General features: G+C 42.9%; 1 protein-coding gene across 1 annotated transcript in view; it reads right to left on the bottom strand.

Moving 5' to 3' along the window:
* The window catches only part of kcnd1 (potassium voltage-gated channel, Shal-related subfamily, member 1), an 80,481-nt gene that overhangs the window by 14,846 nt on the left and 42,157 nt on the right, over positions 1-23,478 (bottom strand). The window contains exon 5 of the mRNA XM_082518968.1: positions 268-430. Within this exon, the coding sequence (XP_082375094.1) occupies positions 268-430 (163 nt within the window). The remainder of the gene's footprint in view (positions 1-267; positions 431-23,478) is intronic.

Genomic DNA, 23,478 nt, shown 5'->3' with positions numbered 1-23,478 from the left:
TGCATGGCTGAAATGAGGTATCTCTGAAAACAAAAGTTTTCAGCCAACTTTAATCATAAAGGGATTTTGTTTTAAAGGCCACAGTATCTGATTAGACTCATCCCAGAACACAACATGGATGGGTGGACCTTGAAGAGGTCAAAGGTGGATGTTTAGTTACATGGTTTTTATTTGTGTTGTCTTAAACCTGCATCAGAACCTAGAAGCTGCAGTCTTACTTCTTGGTTAGACTATTTTGAGCTCGATACTGAAACGTCAGAATCAGACCTGCTGTGCTCTCCTCTTGTCCGCTCTCTGGTTCTGGTGGTAGATCCGGCTGAAGTTGGACACGATGACAGGTACAGGAAGGGCGATCACCAGGACGCCGCTCAGAGAGCAGATCGATCCAAAGATCTTCCCTGCGATGGTGTTTGGAACCATGTCTCCATATCTGCAGAGAGAAAACGTTTTTCATATGAAATTTCCGAATAAATGAATCCATTGATTCCAAGCAGGAGGTTAAGCAAGAAGCAGACTTCTTTATGGTGATCATCACATAAATAGCATTATGTCCCTCCAATAAACTTTGAGGCTGCAATTTACTATATAAACACAGTTTAGACAAACAAGTTCAATACTGGGAAAATGTTGCCACTAACACGAATCACTGAAACTGGATATTTATTTGATTTTAGAGGTTTTTTTCAATCTGTAGTATTAGTTAAAAGATAAATAGGCAAGTCCGCCACAAGATTACAGTGCAAGTGTTGAAAAGCTGCTCACACACACTCTCACAAATTCCTGGTCGCTGCCTCATGCGGCCTTCACCTTTCATTGTGCTCAGCCATAAATCACAGGTAGTGAGACGAGGACAAGTAAGAGGAGGAGGAGGAAGAGATTAGAGAGCTGGCAGGAGGCCAGGATGCTTTGTGTGATTCTGCTCAGACACACCGACGGGAGAAACCTGCAGCTGCACCAGTCAACAGTTTACTATACAAACCAGTCAACAGTTTACTATACAAACCAGTCAACAGCTAGAAGCTGATTGATGCTCAGCTCCACCTGTTTACTTTGTTTCTTTAAGTAAATATTCAGAGAGATATGATCAGCAATCGGTCCTCCGGTTTAAGAAGTGCCGTTGGATGATGCATCCAAAGTCTCATTTTTGAAAAGTTTTCTTAGCTTTATTAAAGCAGAGATAAGCCTGAGAAATCACGGGCCGCGGCGTGCTCATATGACAGCCGTTGGTTAATCACAAGGTAGTATAAAGCATACTTGGCTCTGTTGTGCTTTTTGACTTTAAAGGGGATCATATTGGAAAAATGAACATCATGTTATATTTAATAAGGCTTGAAATGGGCAGATGAAACCATAAACTCATCAGGAAAAGTGGATCAAAGGAGCCAAAGGTCATTTTTCAAAACGTCTTTACAGCAGGACTACTTTTTGAAAGTTTTAAGGTGTTTGGACAGGTTTCCACTTTTGGATTCAGAAGTTATGTAATTGTTTCATATGCAGTCTCTGAGTAGGAGTCAGTGATCTGTAAATGGCTCTGAGTCAGATGAATATTCATATATATCCATTTAAAATTACACTTATGTTTTTTTTTTTTAGCTTAGTTTATTTTATGGGAAATCTTAAAAAAAAACTGCACCACGTTTCGTTAACGTTTCCTTTTTGCTTCCTAACCTACCTGTACTTTGTATTAGGATCTGAAATGAAACATTATCACACAATAACTTTGAAATGCTGCTGTAGTGTTTATTTGTACTTCTTTTAGCATCAAAAACCTTATTTTAGAAAGTTTCTCCAGAGAGACGTAAAATCTCTCATAAAGTTGTTATTATAATTAAGTCCTCAGTGAACTGTGTACCAATCATTATTACTCAAAGAAATTATTTCTTTCCAGCTGATTAAATGATTAATTTGTAAGAACACATTCCCGTTTTTTTTAACTGGTGTCTGTCTCACTGTGGATTTAACTCTTTATATTACACATATGCAAATCAGCACAGGTTGTACAGTAAATCAGATATATAGGTAATGAACTGCAGCTCTCTGCTCGTGTACCTGCTGCATTATATATCCGTCCTTCTCAAAATAAGGCCGCGACCTTGTCTGCTGTGTGCTGCTCAAATCTTACAAGCCATTTTATTATTTTTCAAAACTTTAAAGCTAATTTTAAAGCTGTGCAGTTGCTCCTCCTGAAGATGAGTTTCATAATGAATTGCTTCTCATTCTTGGCATAAATCCTGTTTTCTAAATCTAATTCCACATGTACTGAAGTGCATTCAGCTGACTGACAGACTGCACAGAATGATTTGCATTTTCCCCTCATTCCTTCATAGCTTTTCTTTATAGTCCATATACCCTACACTTTACCTCCTGGTATAAAGTGCAGAGATGGTCCGCATGGAGCCAGAACATCCTGAAGTTTAATCATCGAGAAAATCCCAGGTTCCTTATCTGCTCTCTTACTGGATCAAAATTTCTGTATCGAGGTGTTAAAGACAGATCTTCGGTGGTATCAGTGTGTGTTTGCTGATTTCCTTTTTTTCTCTATTAATCGGTTTACTCTGCGGTTAGTTCGAGGCCTTGATTTCAAATGACCTGGACTCTGAAAGCTAAACATTATGCAGTGGTACTGAAAGACAAACACCGTGTGCTAAAAGCCATGTTTGAGAAGCTGGAAGTATATTATTTCTCCTAAAATGAGCCAGAACACGCTCACCAAACCTGATCCTCTGCTTTTTGAAACCAGAATTTCCACACTTCCAAACATCAGCTCAGACCTGCATCCCACCGTGTCACTCACATAAAGCACAAAGACAGAGTGAGACACTTCTGAAACAACTAATATGGATCTTTTAGGCCCTCTCGCTGCTCGACTTTCCACTCTCCAAAGCTAAATGACTTTAGCTAAGTGATATGCAGTTAATTGTTAAGATGCATCTTTCACCCAGCTCTGTGCTTATTCTTAAATTCACTGGACTCCTGGCTGAGGAGAGTGCATCACTGACTGTAATTCGCCGGGAGCCGAGGGCGTGCTGACGGCACGCAGGTCAGTTTTACTGAACCTCCAGTGTCCTCAGCCGGGAGACATATTGGCAGCTGGGAACAGATCAATGGAGATAACAGAGGGCAGAGAGGAACAGAAGTCATCTGTAATTGTTGGAAAAAAGCACTCAGAAGAATCGACGGAGACGTCAGACTGCGGCCAAACAGCCAGGATGAATCTGTGCCGGATCTCTAACTGAACTCAGCCTGAACATCGGAGAGGCCTGTATCTGGATCCTCCCTCCTTCATCATTTCTCAAGTTTTTACATAATTTTTACTTCAAGGTTTGTAAAATAAGCACAAACTACAATTTAATGACATTTTAAAGCATATGTATGTGTCAAAAGTGTGCAATTTACAGAAAAATATACAGCCTAGGGTCCGATACCCAAAACTAATATTTAAATTTTACTATATTTCATCTCGTTTTCATCTCTAGGCTTGTCTTGATCTCAACAGTGGAAATGCAAAGAGGAACATATGGAGGACACGAGGACAAACGCTGACATGAAACACAGGCAGGCAAGGAGGTGGAAGTAAAGCGACAGGTAACATCTAATAAAAGGTAACAAAGAACTACAGCAGTGAAGGAAACAGACAAATACAGACACATGAAACTGCAAAAGACTAAAACACAGACGTAACAGCACAGCACACATGGTCAAGGACACACAGATACTATAAGATCAAACGTCATAGACCAACACAGTGACTAAACCCTACTGCCTACATCTAACCAACATGTTAAAGCTAAGTAAACAAAAACAAGTTGTGAGTCTTCCCTTTCTGGAGCTCGTGCACTGTGGTAGATTTATGCCAGGCCAGTTCCCTTCCAAATGTAGACTCTAAGTCTTTATGACTGTGGCAGCGTCACCATCAGGATATTAGTATGCTCCTAAATAACCTCCTATTGGCTTTGTTTCTGTGGTGCTGGCACAAAATTTTCACAGGAGAAAACATCAGAGCAGAAAGAAAACATCTCAGAAATCTCATTTTCAGACAGCAGCATAGTTCAGGACTTTAACCCAAAATACTGATGAAGGGCGAAGTCATAAACTTGCCAACTTCCTACAACTCCTGATGCTGTAGAACAAGATGGGAAAACAGGCAACGAGCTGCTGCCAGCCGTGTGAGTACAGCTCAGAATGCAAATGAATGTAAATGGAAATGAACCGCTCTGTGACGGGCAGACGGCCGACCGGAGCATCTGCCAGCTGTTTAACTCCGTACAGCTGGAACAGCAGCCTCATTAGCCTGCACTTTATGGACCCTGTGATTCATGCAATTGTTGAAGAAGGAAGAAAGAGCCTGCACATTCATCAGGTGCTACCATCATTAGAGGTGCCCTAACAGCCAAGTCATTTTTCCCCCCGCGGGTGCTGCAATTTAATCAGTTCAACAACAAATTTACATTTCCTCGCAAATGTTGAAAACTAAATTAGATTTCATTGGCGATTTGTATGGATTTACAGAAAAAATCCAATTCAAACCAACTTCTAATAGCCATCTTATCACAGATGCTTCAAAATTCTCATTAAAACTTGTAAAATGATTTTTTTTTTTTCAAATGGTGAGCGCAGCCGTATACAGAAAAACAACATTTATAAGCTGCAGTATTACAGGCGGCAGCACAAATGGATTTTCAGGTGTAACAAGAGGATGATACAAACGCTTTAAATCAGTTAAGCAGCTGTGAAACTAATATTCAGCACATCACTCATCAAGCCAGCTAACCCCAAATGTTCATGACCTTTTTCCTGTTTTTGGATAGAAGGGCTTGAGACAACAGAGATAGAGCTTAACTTTTTCTTTTCTGGGTTCAAGCAGATACCTGTCTGTTAGTATTACTGACATCCACTACATGCAGGTGTATCCCACAAACCAAATAGCAGGTAGACTTAGCCTCCTGTAGGACTGCATCATGGGGACTGTAGTAACCTCTGTCTCTCTTCCACAGCATGTCTTTATCCTGTCTTCCTTTTCTCACCCCAACCAATCACAGCAAATGGCCCCGCCCCTCCCTGAGCCTGGTTCTGCTGGAGGTTTCTTCCTGTTAAAAGGGAGGTTTTCCTTCCCACTGTCGCCAAAGTGCTTGATTGTTGGGTTTTTCTCTGTATGTATTATTGTGAGTCTACCTTACAATATAAAGCAGCAATAATGCTCTTGGAGCTAAATAAATAAACTTGAATTAAATATATTCTGGGTTGAAACTTTAAAATCTTTTTTTATTATTTTTAGTAATAAATCTCAGCTCTGTGAATGTGAAATATAAAAGAAATTACAGATTGACAATGATTTCATTTTTAATAAAAAATGACTGATGCTGTCTTTTCAATCTATCTTCTACCTTTTATAGCAGCCGGTGATTTTTGAATTAGTTTTTTGCATTTCCACTAAAACTGAAATATTCTTTAATACTCCTAAATATCGTTTTCAGTCTTTGTGCTGAGAGAGTCTAGGCTGAATATTCAATATACTGAATACTCTGTGGATATTCGTTGAAAGATTGTCACGTCAGTTTTTGCTGATCGCTGTTTTCTTTGTCTTCAGACTTATAGCTAATCAAATATAAAGTATGAAACGTTTTTATACAGCAAAGCTTGGCACAGCAACAGCAATGTCTGATAAATGTCATGCAATCATGGCTCATTTGCTTTCTGTTATTATAGTGCGTTTGCTGTTTACTGCTGGACCTAAATTATGAGACATATTTAGCTTTTCCTCTTTTAATACCAACAAACACGCACACGCTCCATTTCTCTCTCGTAGCTGTAAAGCGTCCTCCTTGTGTTTGTGAGTTTTTACTACCAGACGGCAGCAGTAAATCTGCAGTGGCCCTCCGTCCAGAGCCAAACATTACACGCAGTGCCCCTTTAATGGACCATAAATTAGCTTTGATGCGGCTGCCTGTTGGTTTGAGGGAGTGTGTGTTGAATGGAGGCATACCATGGTGAAACAGATCCAATAAACATGGAACCAACTTGTCTGAAAGATAAAACAAAGCTGTCGCACTTATGTGCAGCTAAAGTTACATTAAATATGTTCATATCTTTTATTTTTGTGTCACAGAAATCAATTCAAGTTTTAAATTAAGGCTTAAAACAGTCTCATCAGCGTCCTCAGCCCACAGCCTTTACAATGAAATGTAATCAGGAAATGATTTATAATTACGAATCTCGCTGATTCCCACTTGAACATGTCGCCTGTTTCCTCATTTATCCACATGGTTTCTGTTTGGATGTTTTGGTGGTATCAAACACCATCCTTCTGGAAACATCATGCCAGCAGCTCCTCGCTTTATTCTTTGCAAAGACTGTAAACTGTAAGAAAACAGATGGATTTAAAGTACTGGGCCACTTAAACACTGCGCCTGCAGAAGCTGCTCGCCCATGGAAACCTAAGCCTTGAAGCTCCTGGTGCACAGCTTTGTGCTGATGTTAATGCCACAGGCAGTCTGCAGTTACTGATTCAGCAGACTGTTGGTGAGATTTACACCATCAGCTCCACTGCTCTGAAATGCGGCTGCAGAATGTGACAGAGTGGTTTCTAAAGACTTCAGTGTGGCAATAACATTGCTTATATTTGACTGTGGAACATCTAACAGGAGAGACGTTTCACAAAGTGACTGATTTGCGCATCTTTAGCACATCCTATTCTTTCCCAAATGATTGTAAAAGTAGACTGCATGGCCAGGTGTGTGATTTTATACACTTGTGACAATACGACTGAAAACACCTGAATTCAAAGATTAAGAAGCATGGCCCAATACTTGAGTGTGTGTTTATTTAAGATTTCTTTCCATCCTGTATCAGAGCCAGGTATTATCTATTAGTAAACACAACCTGCAGCCAGAGGTAGACTTTCCCCACTATGATTAAAATCGATGCAGCGTTCTTGTACTTTCTTTCTCTTGCATCAGTTTTTTGTTTTGTTTTTTTGCATCAAGGTTCAATAACTTCAGTGTGTCTGAGGCTGTTTGATTAGGTGGAAGATTTTTTGTTCCCCAGTCAGGCCTGTTTTTCTTATTTATAAATTAAGGTACTTTTTAAGCAGATCTATAAAAATATGGCGTAGAGCTCTGGATGGATCTATGGTGGATCTAAAGATGAAGAAGAAGAAAAGAAGATCAAAAGGTCAACCAACTACATTACCCAGAGTGGCCCGAAGGCCCACAGCCATTCAGCAGAAAATAATCTCAAACATAAAGCATGGTCAACCTATGAGCCACCTCCTCTATAATGTATAGACACATTGTATACGGATTATAGAGTACATACTCACATAGTGCTCAGAGTGCAAAGGCACAGACTCACAATGAAGCCTGATTTATATTTAACTCATTCAGACAAAAACATGACTTTAATGGTTTATCTTATTCACTGACCCAAAGAGTATTACTGCATGCACACACACACACACACGCACGCACACACACACGCACGCACACACACACACACGCACGCACGCACACACACACACACACACACGCACGCACGCACACACACACACACACACACACAGTGTAGAGTCTGATATTCTATCATTTCCACAATTTCCATGAAGATGGAAACTGTACAGTTATTGTACAGTAGCTGTAGCATGTTAGCAGCTTTAAAGCTACAGCTGATTTTTTTAAATGTTTTTCAGTCTGAACGAATTAAGGAAATGAATGAATATGAATGCCGTCTTATTCATTCAAATAGCATTTGTGTAATGGCATGTGTACCGGGATGTTCAACGTGCCTCTGACAGACGGAGAGCATGTGCATCCTTTAACACATGAAATAAAACATTAATTAGATAGAAAAATTTAATTTCCATGTTTTCTTGAGTGACTGTATCAATATTTCTGATGATACAGAGTCATTTCACATGTTTGTGCTGGTCAGAAAATGAGTTGCAAATCATGTGATGAAAATAGAATTACCACATGGAAACAGCACAGTGCCGTTCGCTGTATCTCAGGCTGCTAATGTGTTCAGTTTGCTGAAAAAGATGAACAAAAGCTCTGAACAAGTGAAACAAAGTGAGCTGGAGCACTGCTGAGCTGGAGCTTGACCAAAGCTGAGCTTGGGAAAGCCTGGCCAGACTAAAGTCGCACATCAGTCATAGCTTAGCTGAAGTTTAGCTGGACTTTAACTGCAGCCAAAGCAGCATTTAGTTACACTTCACCACAGGTTAGTAAAGCAAATGATCTGAAATTAGCCAGATCTCATCCAGATCTGAGCTGACGTTCAGTTTACCTGGATTTCTGCTAAACAACATTTTTAGTTACCGCTCAGCCAAAGGTGCTCACCATGAACTCACTCAGACCGCGATGGATGCTCAACCAGCAGAGGTCAGTAAAACGAAGCTATTCAGCTCAGAGTAAAGTTGCCCTTTATAATGTAGAAGGTTGTGGCTGCAGAGTGGGGTGATTAAACCAACTAAGACTCTGTGTGTGTGTGTGTGTGTGTGTGTGTATGTGTGTGTGTGTGTGTGTGTGTGTGTGTGTGTGTGTGCCATCCAATATTAAATAATGGATGGCAGCATTAGAGGGCTTGTAGCTGGCATGTCGAGAGAGGCATTAGAAAGTTTATATTGTCTCTCCGTGCATCGCTCCCTCCTTTCTCCACACATTTCCTTTATTTCTTTCCCTCTCTCGTACCCTTTCTGTTCTCTCCTCCATCTCTCTTGCCATCTCCCATTTCTCTCTTCTTCCCGCCCTCCCCCCTCTTTCTCCTGGGTCATTATCTAGAGCTGCTGGAGCCAAGTCTCCGTCCTGCAGCAGGAGGAGGACAACACATCGAGTGGTAGCTTGACACGAAGCCAGAGGAGGGAGATGGAAGGAGAAGGAAGCAAAGGAGGGAAGAAAGGAGGGAGGAAAGAGGAGGTTGAGTGAGGACAGTCAAGAGAAGGGTGAAGAGAAAGAGAAAGAAGAAGGCGAGAAGGTCAAGATGAACAAAGTGTGAGAGAGAAGAGGAGGAAAAACAGCATATACTGAATCTGTAAATCTCAAGCATGTGCAGTCACATACAGACCTTACTATTTACTTACTCAACCTTTTAATCATATTTTCTGTAAAACGGGAGTTATTTATAAACCCAGCAGTGCCTACAGGCTAAGTGTCCTCCACACTGCACATGAAAAGAAATCTGCAGGAGAAGCTAAACACTGAATCGTTTATACCTTTATTTATTTATTGGTCTGAACAGTGGTTAACATGGAAAATACTGAGAGACCCTGTAAAAGATGCAACATTAATAAAAATGACAGCTGTTGTGCCTCAGAAACTCTCATAGCATTTAAAGTTAGAAAAATGTATTGTGCCAAAAAATGAAACATTATTTTAAAGAAATCTAAGAGTGAAAAATCAGAGTTGGACAAACTCAAAGCCTAATGATAAGAAATTACACTTTACTGTAGCTGGTTTCACTGAAATCTGAAGGTTTTTTATCTTTTCTCTTTTACAGTGTATACATGTGAAAAAGGAGAAAATGAAAGCTGTCTGAATCCAGCGGAGCAAAACGGTCTCATTCAGATATCTGACTGTAGTGACCCTGCAGCTGGAGTTGGAGCCAGCCGTCGTCATAAATAACGGTTTTACAAAAGGGGAGTGTCTCGGGAGGCACGGGTCAGCCCAAATATTCTGAGCTGCTCTCTCAGCATGTTAAATATTTCATGGCCAGAATTATGTCATCCTGCACCGAGCCACGATACCAAAGACCAGACAGACACAAGCCGAGAGGGGGAGGCTGGCGAGGAAAGATGGAAAACACTGGGAAGGTTGGAGAGTCACTCGAAATCTAAAAACTGATTCCCAGCCATAAGGACTAAAAGACAAGCAAATGCTGCTTCCCAATTGGAGCAGATAGAAATCCAATAATGCCGAGTCAGCCAATGGAACACAGAGACCGATCCTTATCTCCCACCTGTAATAGGGGAGCCAGCCAATCACAATCTAATAGAGGGGCAGACAGCCAATGATAATTCGTTTAGTGAGAAGAGCAGGAAGGACAATCAAATTGTAGGGAGAGCCACCCGATCAGATACAATGGAAGAAGGAGAGAAGAGCTGAAATGAAAATTTAAGGACTTTTAAAAATGTATTTCTTAATATTTGTATTTTACTATTATTTCAAAATGGGGAAAAGCCTTCGAGCTTGTACAGGAAACAGGAGGACAAAGGAGGGGGGAACAACTAAGCTGTAGTGCCTCTTCACCTCACTGTGCAATACCTTTTGTGCAATACTTTTGTAAATAGTCAACAGTGCAATAGACCTCAATACTTGAAATGTGCAATTCACTTGTATTTTTATTTTTTATTCCTATTTATTCTATTTATCCCCTTCGTATATTTTATTTATATTGTCTCTGTATTTATATATATGTGTGTGTGTGTGTGTGTGTGTGTGTGTGTGTGTGTGTGTGTGTGTGTGTGTGTGTGTATATATATAATATTCTGTAACTCTGTAACTTCTGTCGGTGCTGTGCTTTTTTGGAAATCGAATCTCCCAGAGGAACCCACCCGAGGGATTAATAAAATTCTATCTAATCTAATCTAATCTAATCTAATCTTCCAACTTTTTGCATTTATAAAAAACAAAACGTAAAGAAAAAGAAGAAGGTTGAAATGTATCCACTCAAACTCAGCTTAATATGATTGGATATTTAAGCTCTTTTCTTTTGATTTTTAAACAGCGTACGGGCACACAGAGGAGTGGCGCTCGACTGCTTTTCTTTCAGTCATCACAAACGTGGAATATGTTCCTCACTAACTCAGCACTTGAAATAATCGCACTTTGATGTGTTTACGTGGTCCAAAAGCTTTAAATTAGAACCACTTTTAGAACAGCTGCTCTTAAGTGGAAGCTTTGGGACATTTTCATTATCATTTTTGGAAGTTGGAACGTCTTTCATACCTAAAATGTTTTCACAGGTTCTTCACGGAGAGCAGTCAATGTGACCTGAAATCACAGATCCTTAAACATGATGCCAGATTTTCTTTTTGTATATTTTGAACATTTTATAAGAAAAAAAAAAAACAGAACCACAATCATCCTCTCCTGCAGTGACTCCATGACTTACAGCAATGCTTCTTATGTTTGCATCTTTGTCTGTGTCACAAAAATTCCTTTTTTATCAACTTTTCTCACTGGCTGAAAAGACCTTCATGCAAATGTTGCACCAACAACCCAGAATACAGGTGCCAGTGGGTTTTCTATAAAACCTTAGAAAAAAATGGGACAGTGAGCAAAACAGCTGAAGGCATGAGTGTGTACACAAAAAGACCTTTTAATACCAGAAGAGAAGAAAAGAATCTGCTGAACATTCAACAAAATCCCCTCAGTGCAAACAACCAACAACCGCACAACAACAAGATCCAACTCAGAGTAGAAAGAGTTACAGCAAATCCTCCATCGCCTTCATGGCCGGAACAACCTCCAGAGGCGCCTCGGGGCAAAAATGCACCGTTAAGCCTCCAGAGACCTTTGCGATACGCATCGGTGTTATTACTCACGAGCAGGCAATTCAATTGTGTTCATATGGCGCCGGGTCAGGAAACTTGTCTCAAAGAGCATAATTGTAAGATGATGACCAGAAACCAGTCGTTACTCTATAGTTGACCTTAGTTATACAGAGGATCAATTATTTTAAGTTATATTCTATATAAAATGAAATACAGGATGTGTGGTTTCCCAGTTATCTGTAATAGATATATGTGATTTCGATTACCGGCCCGACACTCAGAGATATTTGAATTTGTTCATTTAGGATGTAACAAATAAACCTTTTTGAACAGTCAAACAATCCAAATACGCACTAAATAAAAACACTTCCAGATGTGCTTGTAATTAACTGTTGGCGTCAGCTTTGCTGTACTTTTATGGTTTAATATGACACCAAACAAGACAGATGTTGGCACGGTTATTTTTTTCACAAATTTGTAAATAATGATGTTATGTAAATCCAAACAATATGTTAATACATTTTTGGCAGCACTGCTGATCCACATCAGACTTCTTATTTATACAATGGTTTTCATGCAATCTAAAGCAGAATGTAAACTGATACAGCAATATGGTAGTTATGAATATTCATATTAAATGTGGCAACTTTCCAATGTTTAAAAGCTCTTCTGTGACCCAAGAGCTCAGACTTTAGCGTAGTCCAACAGGGTTACCGACGGTTCCCTCGTCTTCCAGGAGGAGCTGTTATTACAGATGTCTTCATACAGCCATCTGCTGCACACATGACGCGCTCATCAGGACTCAACCTGAGTAACAACGTGACGTTAAATGCAAGTTTACATCAGCGTACAGAAGAAGTGATGTTTTTTTTTTTATTGTGATCGAATGAAATATTCAAATACACCCAGGCCATTATGTGCCATGACGAGCAGGCAAAATTGACGTTACATTATTTAAATGTCTGCTGTCAAATTTGCAGATATAATTTTTGTGTTCATTTACACCTTTTAAGGAGGTGGGGTTGTGCAGAGGTGACAACAACTCTTTAAAGTATGATTTTGTTCAACAGTTTTGTTATTGAAAGGCAGAAAACTGGTCTGAAGATCAGAAGTTGGTCTCAACTGACTGTGTGCGTCTGTGTGTGTTTGACTGACAGCAGCAGAGAAACTGCCAGAGTGCTGATGTTACACCGTAACAAGAGACGTAAACACCATTCGGATAAGGTTTTCATTTCAGGGATTTTAATCCAGTCCCGAGCATTTGTGTCATCGCTGCATTAATAATTACAGCTAAAATGAGCCTTTTCCATTTCCTGCATTTTATCAGCTCTCTGTGAAAATTAACTTTTGCATGCGATGAAACTACCTGACCAAACAAATGAGTTAATGCAGCTTCTAGGAACACTCAATATTTTACCATCTATGCTTCACACAACTGCAGTGAAAAGCGGTGGGAAAAAGGGTGAAATTTGGGGGTTTGAGCTTCCTGTATGGCTCCCCGTGAGTGTCCTCTTCTGCCTCCAAACTGTTTGAATTGTTCTTCACAAGGACACCGGTATCGACCGGACAAGTTTGATCACCAGCTCAGTTTGTTTTTCCTCTCTGAAAACTTCTATTCTGGGTTACATCAGGCTGCTAAAAGCCTCTCTGCTCTCCTCCTCTTTCCATCCTCATCTTTCCCTTCCTTCCTCCATCACCTCTCCTCCTTTTCCTAAATCCTGTGCTCTCCTTCTGTCTGCTCCCTTTCTTTCTCCTCTCCTCCTCCAGTGTAATCCACGGCCATGTTTAATTGATAGAGTGATGATGAAAGTTGCAGGAGGAGGGATGGTTGTTCCATGTTTTCTCCTCCTCTGGTGAAGGAGATCCAGCTCTTTAAGCAAACTGAAATCCTGCCTCTCCATCCCCTCTCTCTCACGTTCCTTTCTCTGTTATTTAAGCTCTTGTTTTTTATTTCCATGCATTCCTTTACTCTTTTTAAATCTCACCTTTTCCTCTTTCAGTTTTTGCATGAAACCATCTTTTGCAAAGATAGCATCCTTGTCTGAAACCCTAAGATATGGCTGAAAGCTGCTGTCACACTTAGATTCAGGTAAACACCTTTAAATACAGGTATGGACAAGAGCTTTGAGTCCCCGGAAACTGTAACAACCCTTTTGGGTTATAGCACCACTAGGGGGGGTTGCCCTAATAGCTTTGGGAGTCTCCTAGTGGGTGTGTGTCGTTAGCGGCAGCCATTCCATGCTGCTCATGTTCTTTTATCTCAAAAGAAACCTTACTGTTGTGACAAGCTGGCGCCGGCAATACCAATGTCCACACATGTATGCACGGACGAGTACAGCCGTGGAGACCTGGCTTATAAGGTGTAATGTTGCTGACAGCGAATAAAAGTCTGTCATTGGATTTAACCGACTGGCTTCAGGTTGTTCGGCTAACCCCCACACCACACGCTAGCCGCTCCTTCCTCGCCAGACCGACGTTACAGAACCATGAAGATATAATCTTTAATGCAAATGTTTTGGCTTTACATTACCTTCTGATAGCCTTTTGTGACATTATTACAGTTCTCATCCAAGCCAGCAGAGATCTGTTATAAAACCCATAGTTTTACCTCATGGAGTATGATGGACAAACAAGGTTTTGTCAAAGCAGTCTGATTGCTTTAAACAGAAGGTGACAACTTAGAAAAATGTCAATCCATCAGTAGTATACACCCAACTACAGGACTGACAGGGGAGAATTTTTATATTGCAAAGTCCCTCCTTTGTGAATCTGACTGCCTCCTTCATCCCCTCCTGCTGTCTGTTACATTCATTATTAATAATTTAGATTCAATTGCATCAATACCTTACAGCAATTGATCTCAAGTTTTTAAAACTGAGCCTTTGATAAAACAAATGTTAAATGCACCCAACTGAAAAAATGGGAAGATTGTTGTGAGAGAAAGGAAGCAAATAATAAACAGACAGACACGTGATGCCCGACGACGGGTGAGCTACAATCAAAGAAATCCCAAAAATAAGACGGAAAGTCTATTTTCAGCATCAGAGTGGTTGTGTTGTTATCTGAAGCTTAGACTTCCAACATCCAGATCAAAGTGAATCAAACTCTACTGTACAGTGACATCAGAGACATTCTGGACAAGTTTTACGAGCAAAACGAGCTCTGCTCACGTGGTCCGCTCGCTGACGTCATGGCGTCTTATTTATTTCATCAGGAAACGAACCCTGACAGAGACGTCAGCTTCCTCCTCTTTCAGCCCACCAGACCATGTCACAATAAAGACCTCAGAGTGATTCATCATAAACCAGATATGATATCAGGTCCAGCGTAACCCTGTCCCAAAAGCTCCACTCATCACCTAAAAACCATGTGTTGCCTCGGAACAAGTGAACGCATTGTTTTTATGAGGATTCTTGAATATGACTTGTGCTTTGTTACAACTTTGTTTAGCCCTTTAAGCAATGACCAACATCTGCTTCATATTAATAGATACAACGAGCTGCTCTAATTGCCCTCCATCAACAGTGCAACGTAATGCATCTTCAATTAGAAAGAATGAAAAACCATTATCTGGTCTGACAGCTCTGCAGATGTGGCTTGGTTTGGGAAAGTTGCAACAGTTAAATGAAACCATGAAAACAGGAAGTGAGTCCAAAAGCCACAGCGATCCATTCTGCTGTGATTCTGCAGCCACACTAATGTAGAAAATGTCCATGTGACTCAGAGATTGATGAGGATGGAAGTTACTGTGCTGAGGCACAAGTGAAAAAGTTGTGCATGACTTAATGCATCTAATCTTATGTTTGGAGTATATTTGAAAAAAATTAGATGTGTGTTCAATTTTGAAAAGTTACCAGCTGGGCTTGAATGTTGTGGGGAAGAGGGAAAAGCAAATGGACAGCTGATAAGAGAAACTTTATATTTTAAAGAGAGGGGTACATTATAAGTTGCCTGTAACCTTAATTTTGCTAGTCTAGCAAGTGTTTTTCCAATCAATAAATGTGGGGGTCAAGGGGAAATGAGGATAGGCCAGAATGTACAGGAGGGACGTTCCAAGAGCAGGTTTAAATAACAAAAAGCAAGCCTTTTTTTACTGTTATGAAATCCCTAAGAAAGGCAAAGTCTGAATAGAAAGCAACAACAAAAAATACAGGTAAACACAGGTAAGAAAGAGACACAGGTGGAGCCAAACCCAAGTGAAACTAATCAGGGTGAAGCAGACACAAAGCAAGATCAAATATGATGCAAAAGAAAACGAAGTAGTAAAATAGTAAGTACTCAAAAGACAATGAACATTGAGACATGGGGACTAAAACTAAACAGAGGGAAGCATGGAAGGCACAGAGATCTGTCCAACAGCCAAGAATCACAGCTGTCACAAATGATGAGCTCAAACAGAGAATAGACTGTCAGAGAAAATATTCTGACTGTTGGATACATGCAGGGCTTACGACATTTTAGATAAGACTTCAATAATGTTACTTAAGGTTTTAAAGTTTTATTTTCATAGTTATTCAGTAATGACTCTTTTCTACCTGCAGGGAAAGTGATGATCAGGAGCAATCTTCTTACTTTTTCCCCACAGACAGCCGTTTTCTGACCTTCCACATGGTTGATGTCTGTGATGTGTTGAGCATTTTTAGAAGGTAACTACGATTAAATGATGGATCAGAAAAGGCCAATACCTTTAGAGTAGGCCATTTCATTCAGGTGTGTACATAATGTAGACTCCCACACAAAGGAGGAAGCCCTGACTGGTTGTTGCTTGGTGTTTGAGTGGTATCCTCGTTAGGCCTCTGTTTTAGCACTGGACTTAGACTTCTTGACCTATTTACTGCTGACAAAAACAGTAAGAGTTGTTTGACCTGCTTCCAAACATGCCTGCCAAATGCAACTCAGATGAATGCACCATCATCATGTTTGCTGACGACACTGCTCTGATTGTTGGTGTCAGCACGGCTGACGAGTCAGCACACAGACAGGAGGTAAGAGCTGTGCGAATGAAACAACTAGATGTGAATAAAACATTAGACATTATAATGGACCCTAGGAAGTCCTGACAATAACGTCACTGCGCGTCAGCATATCTGCTGCCAAAAAGTTCAGGAACATCCCTAATTCTCTGCATCGACGTGACTAAAGGCCTTATCTGGGTATCAAACACTCCCTGGCATAATAAAAAGAAAAATAGCACCTATGGAGTTCTGTTATGACCCAGATTTGCCTCAGTGTGCTGGCAAGATAATGGTATGATCCTCTATTGATTAGTCTTTAATCCACTGGGAGATTTTAGAGCTGAAATATAAATATAACCTGAGAATCGATGTGGCAGTGAGCAGTGAGCTGTAGAGCGCTATTATTAGACTCTAGACACTGAAAATAAAACCAACTAAAACTCTCCCAAAATAACAGACATGCTGACAGTTTCTGTGTCCTCACTTTTGGACAAATGGTACATAAAATATCAAATAAACCATGAAAGCAACCATTACTCATCAGGTGAACAACCAGGAACCGCTTCATGTTCTGGTATAAGTTATTCAGCTTCAGGTGCTGTGTTGAAGTTTAAATGTTTATAATGTATAAAATATTGACAAGCTGTTTTACTTTTTGTTCTCAGCTGCAGGTTTATAATAAAATAATAATATAATAATATAATAAATAATCATGCAAGGCTGACCTGAATGAGAAGACATAAAGTAAATAAAAAAACGATGTACATCACATGAAAACACAACAATAAACTTAATAAACAATAAATTAAATTAAAGCCTTTTTAGCCATCCACAAAGCAAAATCCACACAATAAAAATCTTCATCACAAAATGGAAAATATCTTTTAATTTAAAACAATGTTTAAATTAAAAAGTAAAACAAGTTTGTGAATCTTATTTAAGATGTTCAGTCATGTTGGGTTTAAGGCCCCAAATGCAGACGTTAGAGTCAGACAGGTTACACAAACCAATGAACTATTTAAAAGAACAAACAATGAAACAAACAAAAACAGAAATTATATCAGAACAGGTCCAAAAGTTAGGAATACAGGGCGATCAAGAAATTAATAAAAAGACTGAAGAAAATACAAGATAAGCGAGAGACAAGAGGGTGATGGTCAAAAGAAACAGATGGGACCAATTCACAGGTGGAAACAATGAAGGCAACTGGAAAAGCAGGGTCAAAGAACAAAGGCAGGAAGTACGTATTTCAACACATGAGCCTTCAAAGTAAAACCTAAAGACAATTAGCCAACAAAGGCAAACATGAAGAAGGACGTGAACCTACAAAAAGACATAAACAAACTAATGAATATATATTTTCCTGATTTTGTTTTGTCTTTTCTTTTAATAAACAACTATTCTTGTACAATGAAAATCACACAAACTCAGGCATGCACATATATTGTCATGGTCCTGGGCCATGTTGGCCCAGTGTTCTTAGTTTTCTTGTATGTTTGTATTTTGTTCCTTGCTTAGGCCATGTTTTCTGAGTTGCCCTGTTGTGTTGTTCCCTAAGTGTTTTCCCTTCATGGCTTTTACCCCCTGTGTGCCCCTCTGTGTATCTGTGAGCCCTCGTCTCTCCTTATGTTTTATTCCATGTTTCCCCTGCCCATTATGTCTAAGTTCTCCCCGTGCTCTCTCTTCCCCCTGTGTGCCCTCTATGTATTTATGAGCCCTCGTCTCCCTTTGTGGTTGTTTCATGTTTCCCCAGCCCGTTATGTCTGTGTTTTCCCCGTGCTCTCTCTCCTCCTGTCTGAACCTCTGTGCACTTCCTGTTTACTTTGTGACTCTCACGCCCGTACATGTCATGTTCAGTTCACCCCGCCCTGTCTCGTTATGATTATCAGTGTCACCTGTGTTCCCCGTGTGTTCCCACTTTCCTCGTTAACCCTCTGTGTATTTCTGTCTGCGTCTCCCTCTGTTCAGCGTGACGTCGTCCCTCATGTTGTGTGGATCTTCCTGTGCCTTCCTGCGAATGTTAGTTTACTTTTTCCCAGTTAGTTCTGTATTTCCTGTATTCTGCCGTGCCAGCATTAAAGCTGTGTTCTTTAAGTTTATCCCCGTGTCTGTGAGTCTGCATCCTGGGTCCTTCTCCTGCCTGCCGCACAGCGATTCATGACAGTACGACGTCACCACAACATGGACCCAGGAACATGACCTCTCCCGCATCCACCGCCTGATCGAGCGGGTTTCCCTCACTAAGGACGCTAAGACCATGGCAGTTGGGATTAACGCTGGAGGGGAATCCTCATTTGCGCACACTAAAGGGATTTATGGGCTTCATGGACCAGCTGCATGAAGCCCAGGAGGTGCTACAGGCTCGGGAGCTTGCAGCCTTTGTCCGCGCCCAGTATTCTTCGCCGAAGCCGCCGCATCGGCATCGGCCGCAACACAAGGAGCTCTCCGCGGAGTCGGCCGCCGTACAGCAGCAATTGCAACAGGGGAAAGGCGTTTCTGCACCGCGGCCACAGAGCTCCACTTCTTGCCGCTCAGGGCTTAATTCACCTGCCTCCTGCTTGGCGGCGATGTGGTCGCAGGACGAGGACGTCTTTTCTCCATCGTCACCAGTTTCTCCTGTCGCCTCAGCCCCTGCCGCCAGGAGGAAGCGGCGCCACCGCCGTCATTCCTCACTACAACCGGAGCCCAATCACTCGTCAGAACAGCAGGCAATGGTGAGTGATGTTGACTGTACCCCTATTGCTTGTACCCCTATTGCTTCACCTGCAAATAGTAATGGGAACTGTTTTCTTCTCACGGCTAAGAGTAGTGAGGTGAAGGCGGTTTGTTCCATGGACATTCACCCCGGCCCAGTAGAAAGAAAAGACTCCCTGACTAATTATGTTGATGCTTTTTCCGCTGAAGAATCAGAATGCATGGGCAAAACTCTGATTGTGCACCCTCTGTTGGAGCCTGCTAAGAACTCTTCTGTCGATACAGAGTTAACCCCGGACAGTTTGAATTCAGTTTTGACATGTACTGCTGAATCTATGAATGACGCTGTGGGTTCGCAACGCAAGAATGGGGAGGGGGACTTAACGGGCTGTTTCTGCCCTGTTCTCTTAGAGCAGAGAAGCCTAAGCAGAACTGTTTCTTCTGAACTCGTTCAGCTAGTTAAACCGAGCCCTAGAGGCTCAGGGGAGCCTATACCACCCCCTGCATCACGCTCACTACAAACACCTCCTCAACCGTTAGCCCATTCAGCAGCCCAGCTCGCTGTTCAGCTGCCCTCAGCTCAGTCAGCTGCCCAGTTAGCCACTCCGTTACCTGCAGCTCAATCATCTGCTCCTTCACTAGTTTCATTCTCACCACAACGGTCACTTCAGTCTTTCTCAACCCAGTCTCCTGCTGAGCAGCCAACTTTTCTCACTCGTATTAAGCAGGAAAACATGCTCAACAGGACTGTTTTTGTCCCTCGAAAGCTGGCCCGATTAGAGACATTTACTACCTCCAGGGCCTCCCCAGAGTCCGAGTTTCAACCCGCAGTTGACTCTGGACCCCTGGGGGCTAAGGAGTCAGCCGAGGACTGCACCCAACTGTTGCCTCCTGAGCCTAACCTATGTGTTGCTCAGCCCCAGTCAGCATCAACGCTGCCAGAGGCCCGTGCGCCTGCTGGTCCTGCTCTGTCCCTGCCAGAGGCCCGTGCGCCTGCTGGTCCTGCTCTGTCCCTGCCAGAGGCCCGTGCGCCTGCTGGTCCTGCTCTGTCCCTGCCAGAGGCCCGTGCGCCTGCTGGTCCTGCTCTGTCCCTGCCAGAGGCCCGTGCGCCTGCTGGTCCTGCTCTGTCCCTGCCAGAGGCCCGTGCGCCTGCTAGTCCTGCTCTGCGTTTTCCAGAGGTCCCCGGGCCTGCTGGTTCTGAAACTGTTTTTGCTGGGGGGCCCGAGGAGCCCGTCCAGCCTTCTGCTTCGTCAGCTGGGGGGCTCGAGGAGCCCGTCCAGCACCATGCCTCGTCTGCTGGAGGGCCCGAGGAGCCCGTCCAGCACCATGCCACGTCAGCTGTACAGGCTGGGAAGCAGCCTGCTAGGAATGGCGTGAGCTTTCTCTCCGCCTCGGACTGCTTTCTGCTTCAGCCGTCTCTTCCGGCTGGAGGGCCCGAGGAGCCCATCCGGCCTCAAGCCACGTCCGCTGGAGGGTCCGAGGGGCCCGTTCAGCCTCCTGTCTCCGCTGGAGGGTCCGAGGGGCCCGTTCAGCCTCCTGTCTCCGCTGGAGGGTCCGAGGGGCCCGTTCAGCCTCACGCCGCATCAGCTGGAGGGCCCGAGGAGCCTGTCCAGCCGCCACCTGCGACCGCCTCGTCGTCGCCTGGTCCGGCTGCATCCGCCTGTGCTTCTGCTACGCCTGGGCCGGCCTCTGCCTGTGCTTCTGCTACGCCTGGGCCGGCCTCTGCCTGTGCTTCTGCTACGCCTGGTCCGGCCTCCGAGTCTTCGTCCTCGTCTGGTCCGGCCTCCGAGTCTTCGTCCTCGTCTGGTCCGGCCTCCGAGTCTTCGTCCTCGTCTGGTCCGGCCTCCGAGTCTTCGTCCTCGTCTGGTCCGGCCTCCGAGTCTTCGTCCTCGTCTGGTCCTGTGCCCACCAGGCCATGGCCAGCACGCCTGGGACTGGAGGGCCGCCGCTGCCTTCCGCGCGGTCGGCCTCCTGAACTGCTCCGTCGTCTCCTTCGCCGCCGCCGTTGCCTTGCGCGCGGCCGGCCTCCTGAACTGTTTCCACGTCGCCGCCGTTGCCTTGCGCACGGCCGGCCTCCTGAACTGTTTCCACGTCTCCGCCGTTGCCTTCCGCATGGTCGGCCCCCTGAACTGCTCTGTGTTTGGGTTGTTTTCTTGGGCTCCGGTGTTTGCTGTGCTCTTCTTTTGTTTTCTGTTCCAAGCCCTCCGTCCTGGGCCCCCGCCGCCCGCCCTGGGTTGTTTTCTGTTTGGTTTTGTTTTTCTGTGTTTGGGCTGTCTGGAGCCAGCCCTTGAGGGGGGGGTACTGTCATGGTCCTGGGCCATGTTGGCCCAGTGTTCTTAGTTTTCTTGTATGTTTGTATTTTGTTCCTTGCTTAGGCCATGTTTTCTGAGTTGCCCTGTTGTGTTGTTCCCTAAGTGTTTTCCCTTCATGGCTTTTACCCCCTGTGTGCCCTCTATGTATTTATGAGCCCTCGTCTCCCTTTGTGGTTGTTTCATGTTTCCCCAGCCCGTTATGTCTGTGTTTTCCCCGTGCTCTCTCTCCTCCTGTCTGAACCTCTGTGCACTTCCTGTTTACTTTGTGACTCTCACGCCCGTACATGTCATGTTCAGTTCACCCCGCCCTGTCTCGTTATGATTATCAGTGTCACCTGTGTTCCCCGTGTGTTCCCACTTTCCTCGTTAACCCTCTGTGTATTTCTGTCTGCGTCTCCCTCTGTTCAGCATGACGTCGTCCCTCATGTTGTGTGGATCTTCCTGTGCCTTCCTGCGAATGTTAGTTTACTTTTTCCCAGTTAGTTCTGTATTTCCTGTATTCTGCCGTGCCAGCATTAAAGCTGTGTTCTTTAAGTTTATCCCCGTGTCTGTGAGTCTGCATCCTGGGTCCTTCTCCTGCCTGCCGCACAGCGATTCATGCACATATATTCTCACATTTATTTACCAAAACTGTGCTTTATCATGTATGATTGTGCTGATGATCTATGTGCATGGATCTGTGAAGTGACTAAATCCACAGTGTTGATGGACACACCTCTGTGGGTTGTCCTCTAAAGGCAGTTTATGCTAGTGCTGGCAAATTAACCAGCGATGCTCTATTGCTTTGCTGTTTTTAAAGGTGCATGCAGCACTTCTAAACTTCTAATTTCACATATGTAGTTTTCAAGTTTTAAAAAATAATTCTGCGAGCTGCTTTTGTATGACACATAACTTATTTTTACTAATGAGGAGGTTTCTCATATAAACAGAGTGACCACGCCAGCTTCCACACAGCAAAGGGCACTTCAAATAAACCAATTATTTAAGATTAAAACAAATATACCGTTCTCTGTGGGCATTTCTTTTGACCTCAGGGAGCTTTACGTCAGTTCAGAGGAGAACAAAATCATTTGCTTTCTTTCTACATCTCCCTCTCTCTCTTTGTTTCTACGCCTCGTTCTTCCTATTTTCTGCCCTCTCATTTTCTCCTGTATTTACATCTCCCACGCTCTCTCCCTTCTCCCACCTACCCTCCTCCTCCTCCCCCTGCATACTCCTCTCCTTGTTATGAACTCATCGGTGTTTGTTGCTGAGAAGAAGCTCACGTTGTTTCAGAGCGTCTCTAATGTGCTTTATTTGTTCATTTTGCATAATCTACATTTCCATGTTTATTTTTACCTCTCTCTCTGTCTCTCCCTCTCGCTCGCTCGCACACACACACACACACACACACACACACACACACACACACACACACACACACACACACACACACACACACACACACACACACACACACACACACACACACACGTGATTTGAATATCACATGATGTTTTAGATAAGCTGTACACGAAGAGAGAGGAAGAGGGAAGTGCAAAGCTAAGGAAAGAGAAAGAATGAAAGAAGGAATGATGACACATTGATAAATAAACTGCCGTGTGCATGAGCATTGTTTGCTTTGACAAAGACGATGTTGCTCTCTGACTGGCTGCCAGATATCTGTTGAAGCGTTCACCGGTTTCACTGAAGAGTTGACTCTGTATGTAAACAGAAACATTTTACACTCATCTTACATCTTGTCATCGGTCAGAAACTTGGTCAAACCTCCTCAAGCCTGTTTCAAACCTGCAGGATGCTTTGACAGGACGATCCCTTCCAGATATTCCAGCCATCTTTAAATAAATTAAATCATCCCAACATCTTAAAGCGATTTTTAAAAGTCCACTAAAAAAAAAAAACAGGAAAAAGAATCTCTTGACCATTTATGACACCACCTCCTCTGCAACTTCTTCAAGATTTTCTCTAACCTCCATAATTCCTTGTGTAACAGGGATTATTGTAACTTCGTAAAGAACATGGAACTCCAAGC

The sequence above is a fragment of the Aulonocara stuartgranti genome (assembly GCF_965226115.1).
Source record: "Aulonocara stuartgranti genome assembly, chromosome: 20".
NCBI classification, from domain to species: Eukaryota; Metazoa; Chordata; class Actinopteri; order Cichliformes; family Cichlidae; genus Aulonocara; species Aulonocara stuartgranti.
The sequence above is the reverse complement of the archived record's forward strand: the minus strand, read 5'-3'. Positions and strand labels throughout refer to the sequence as shown.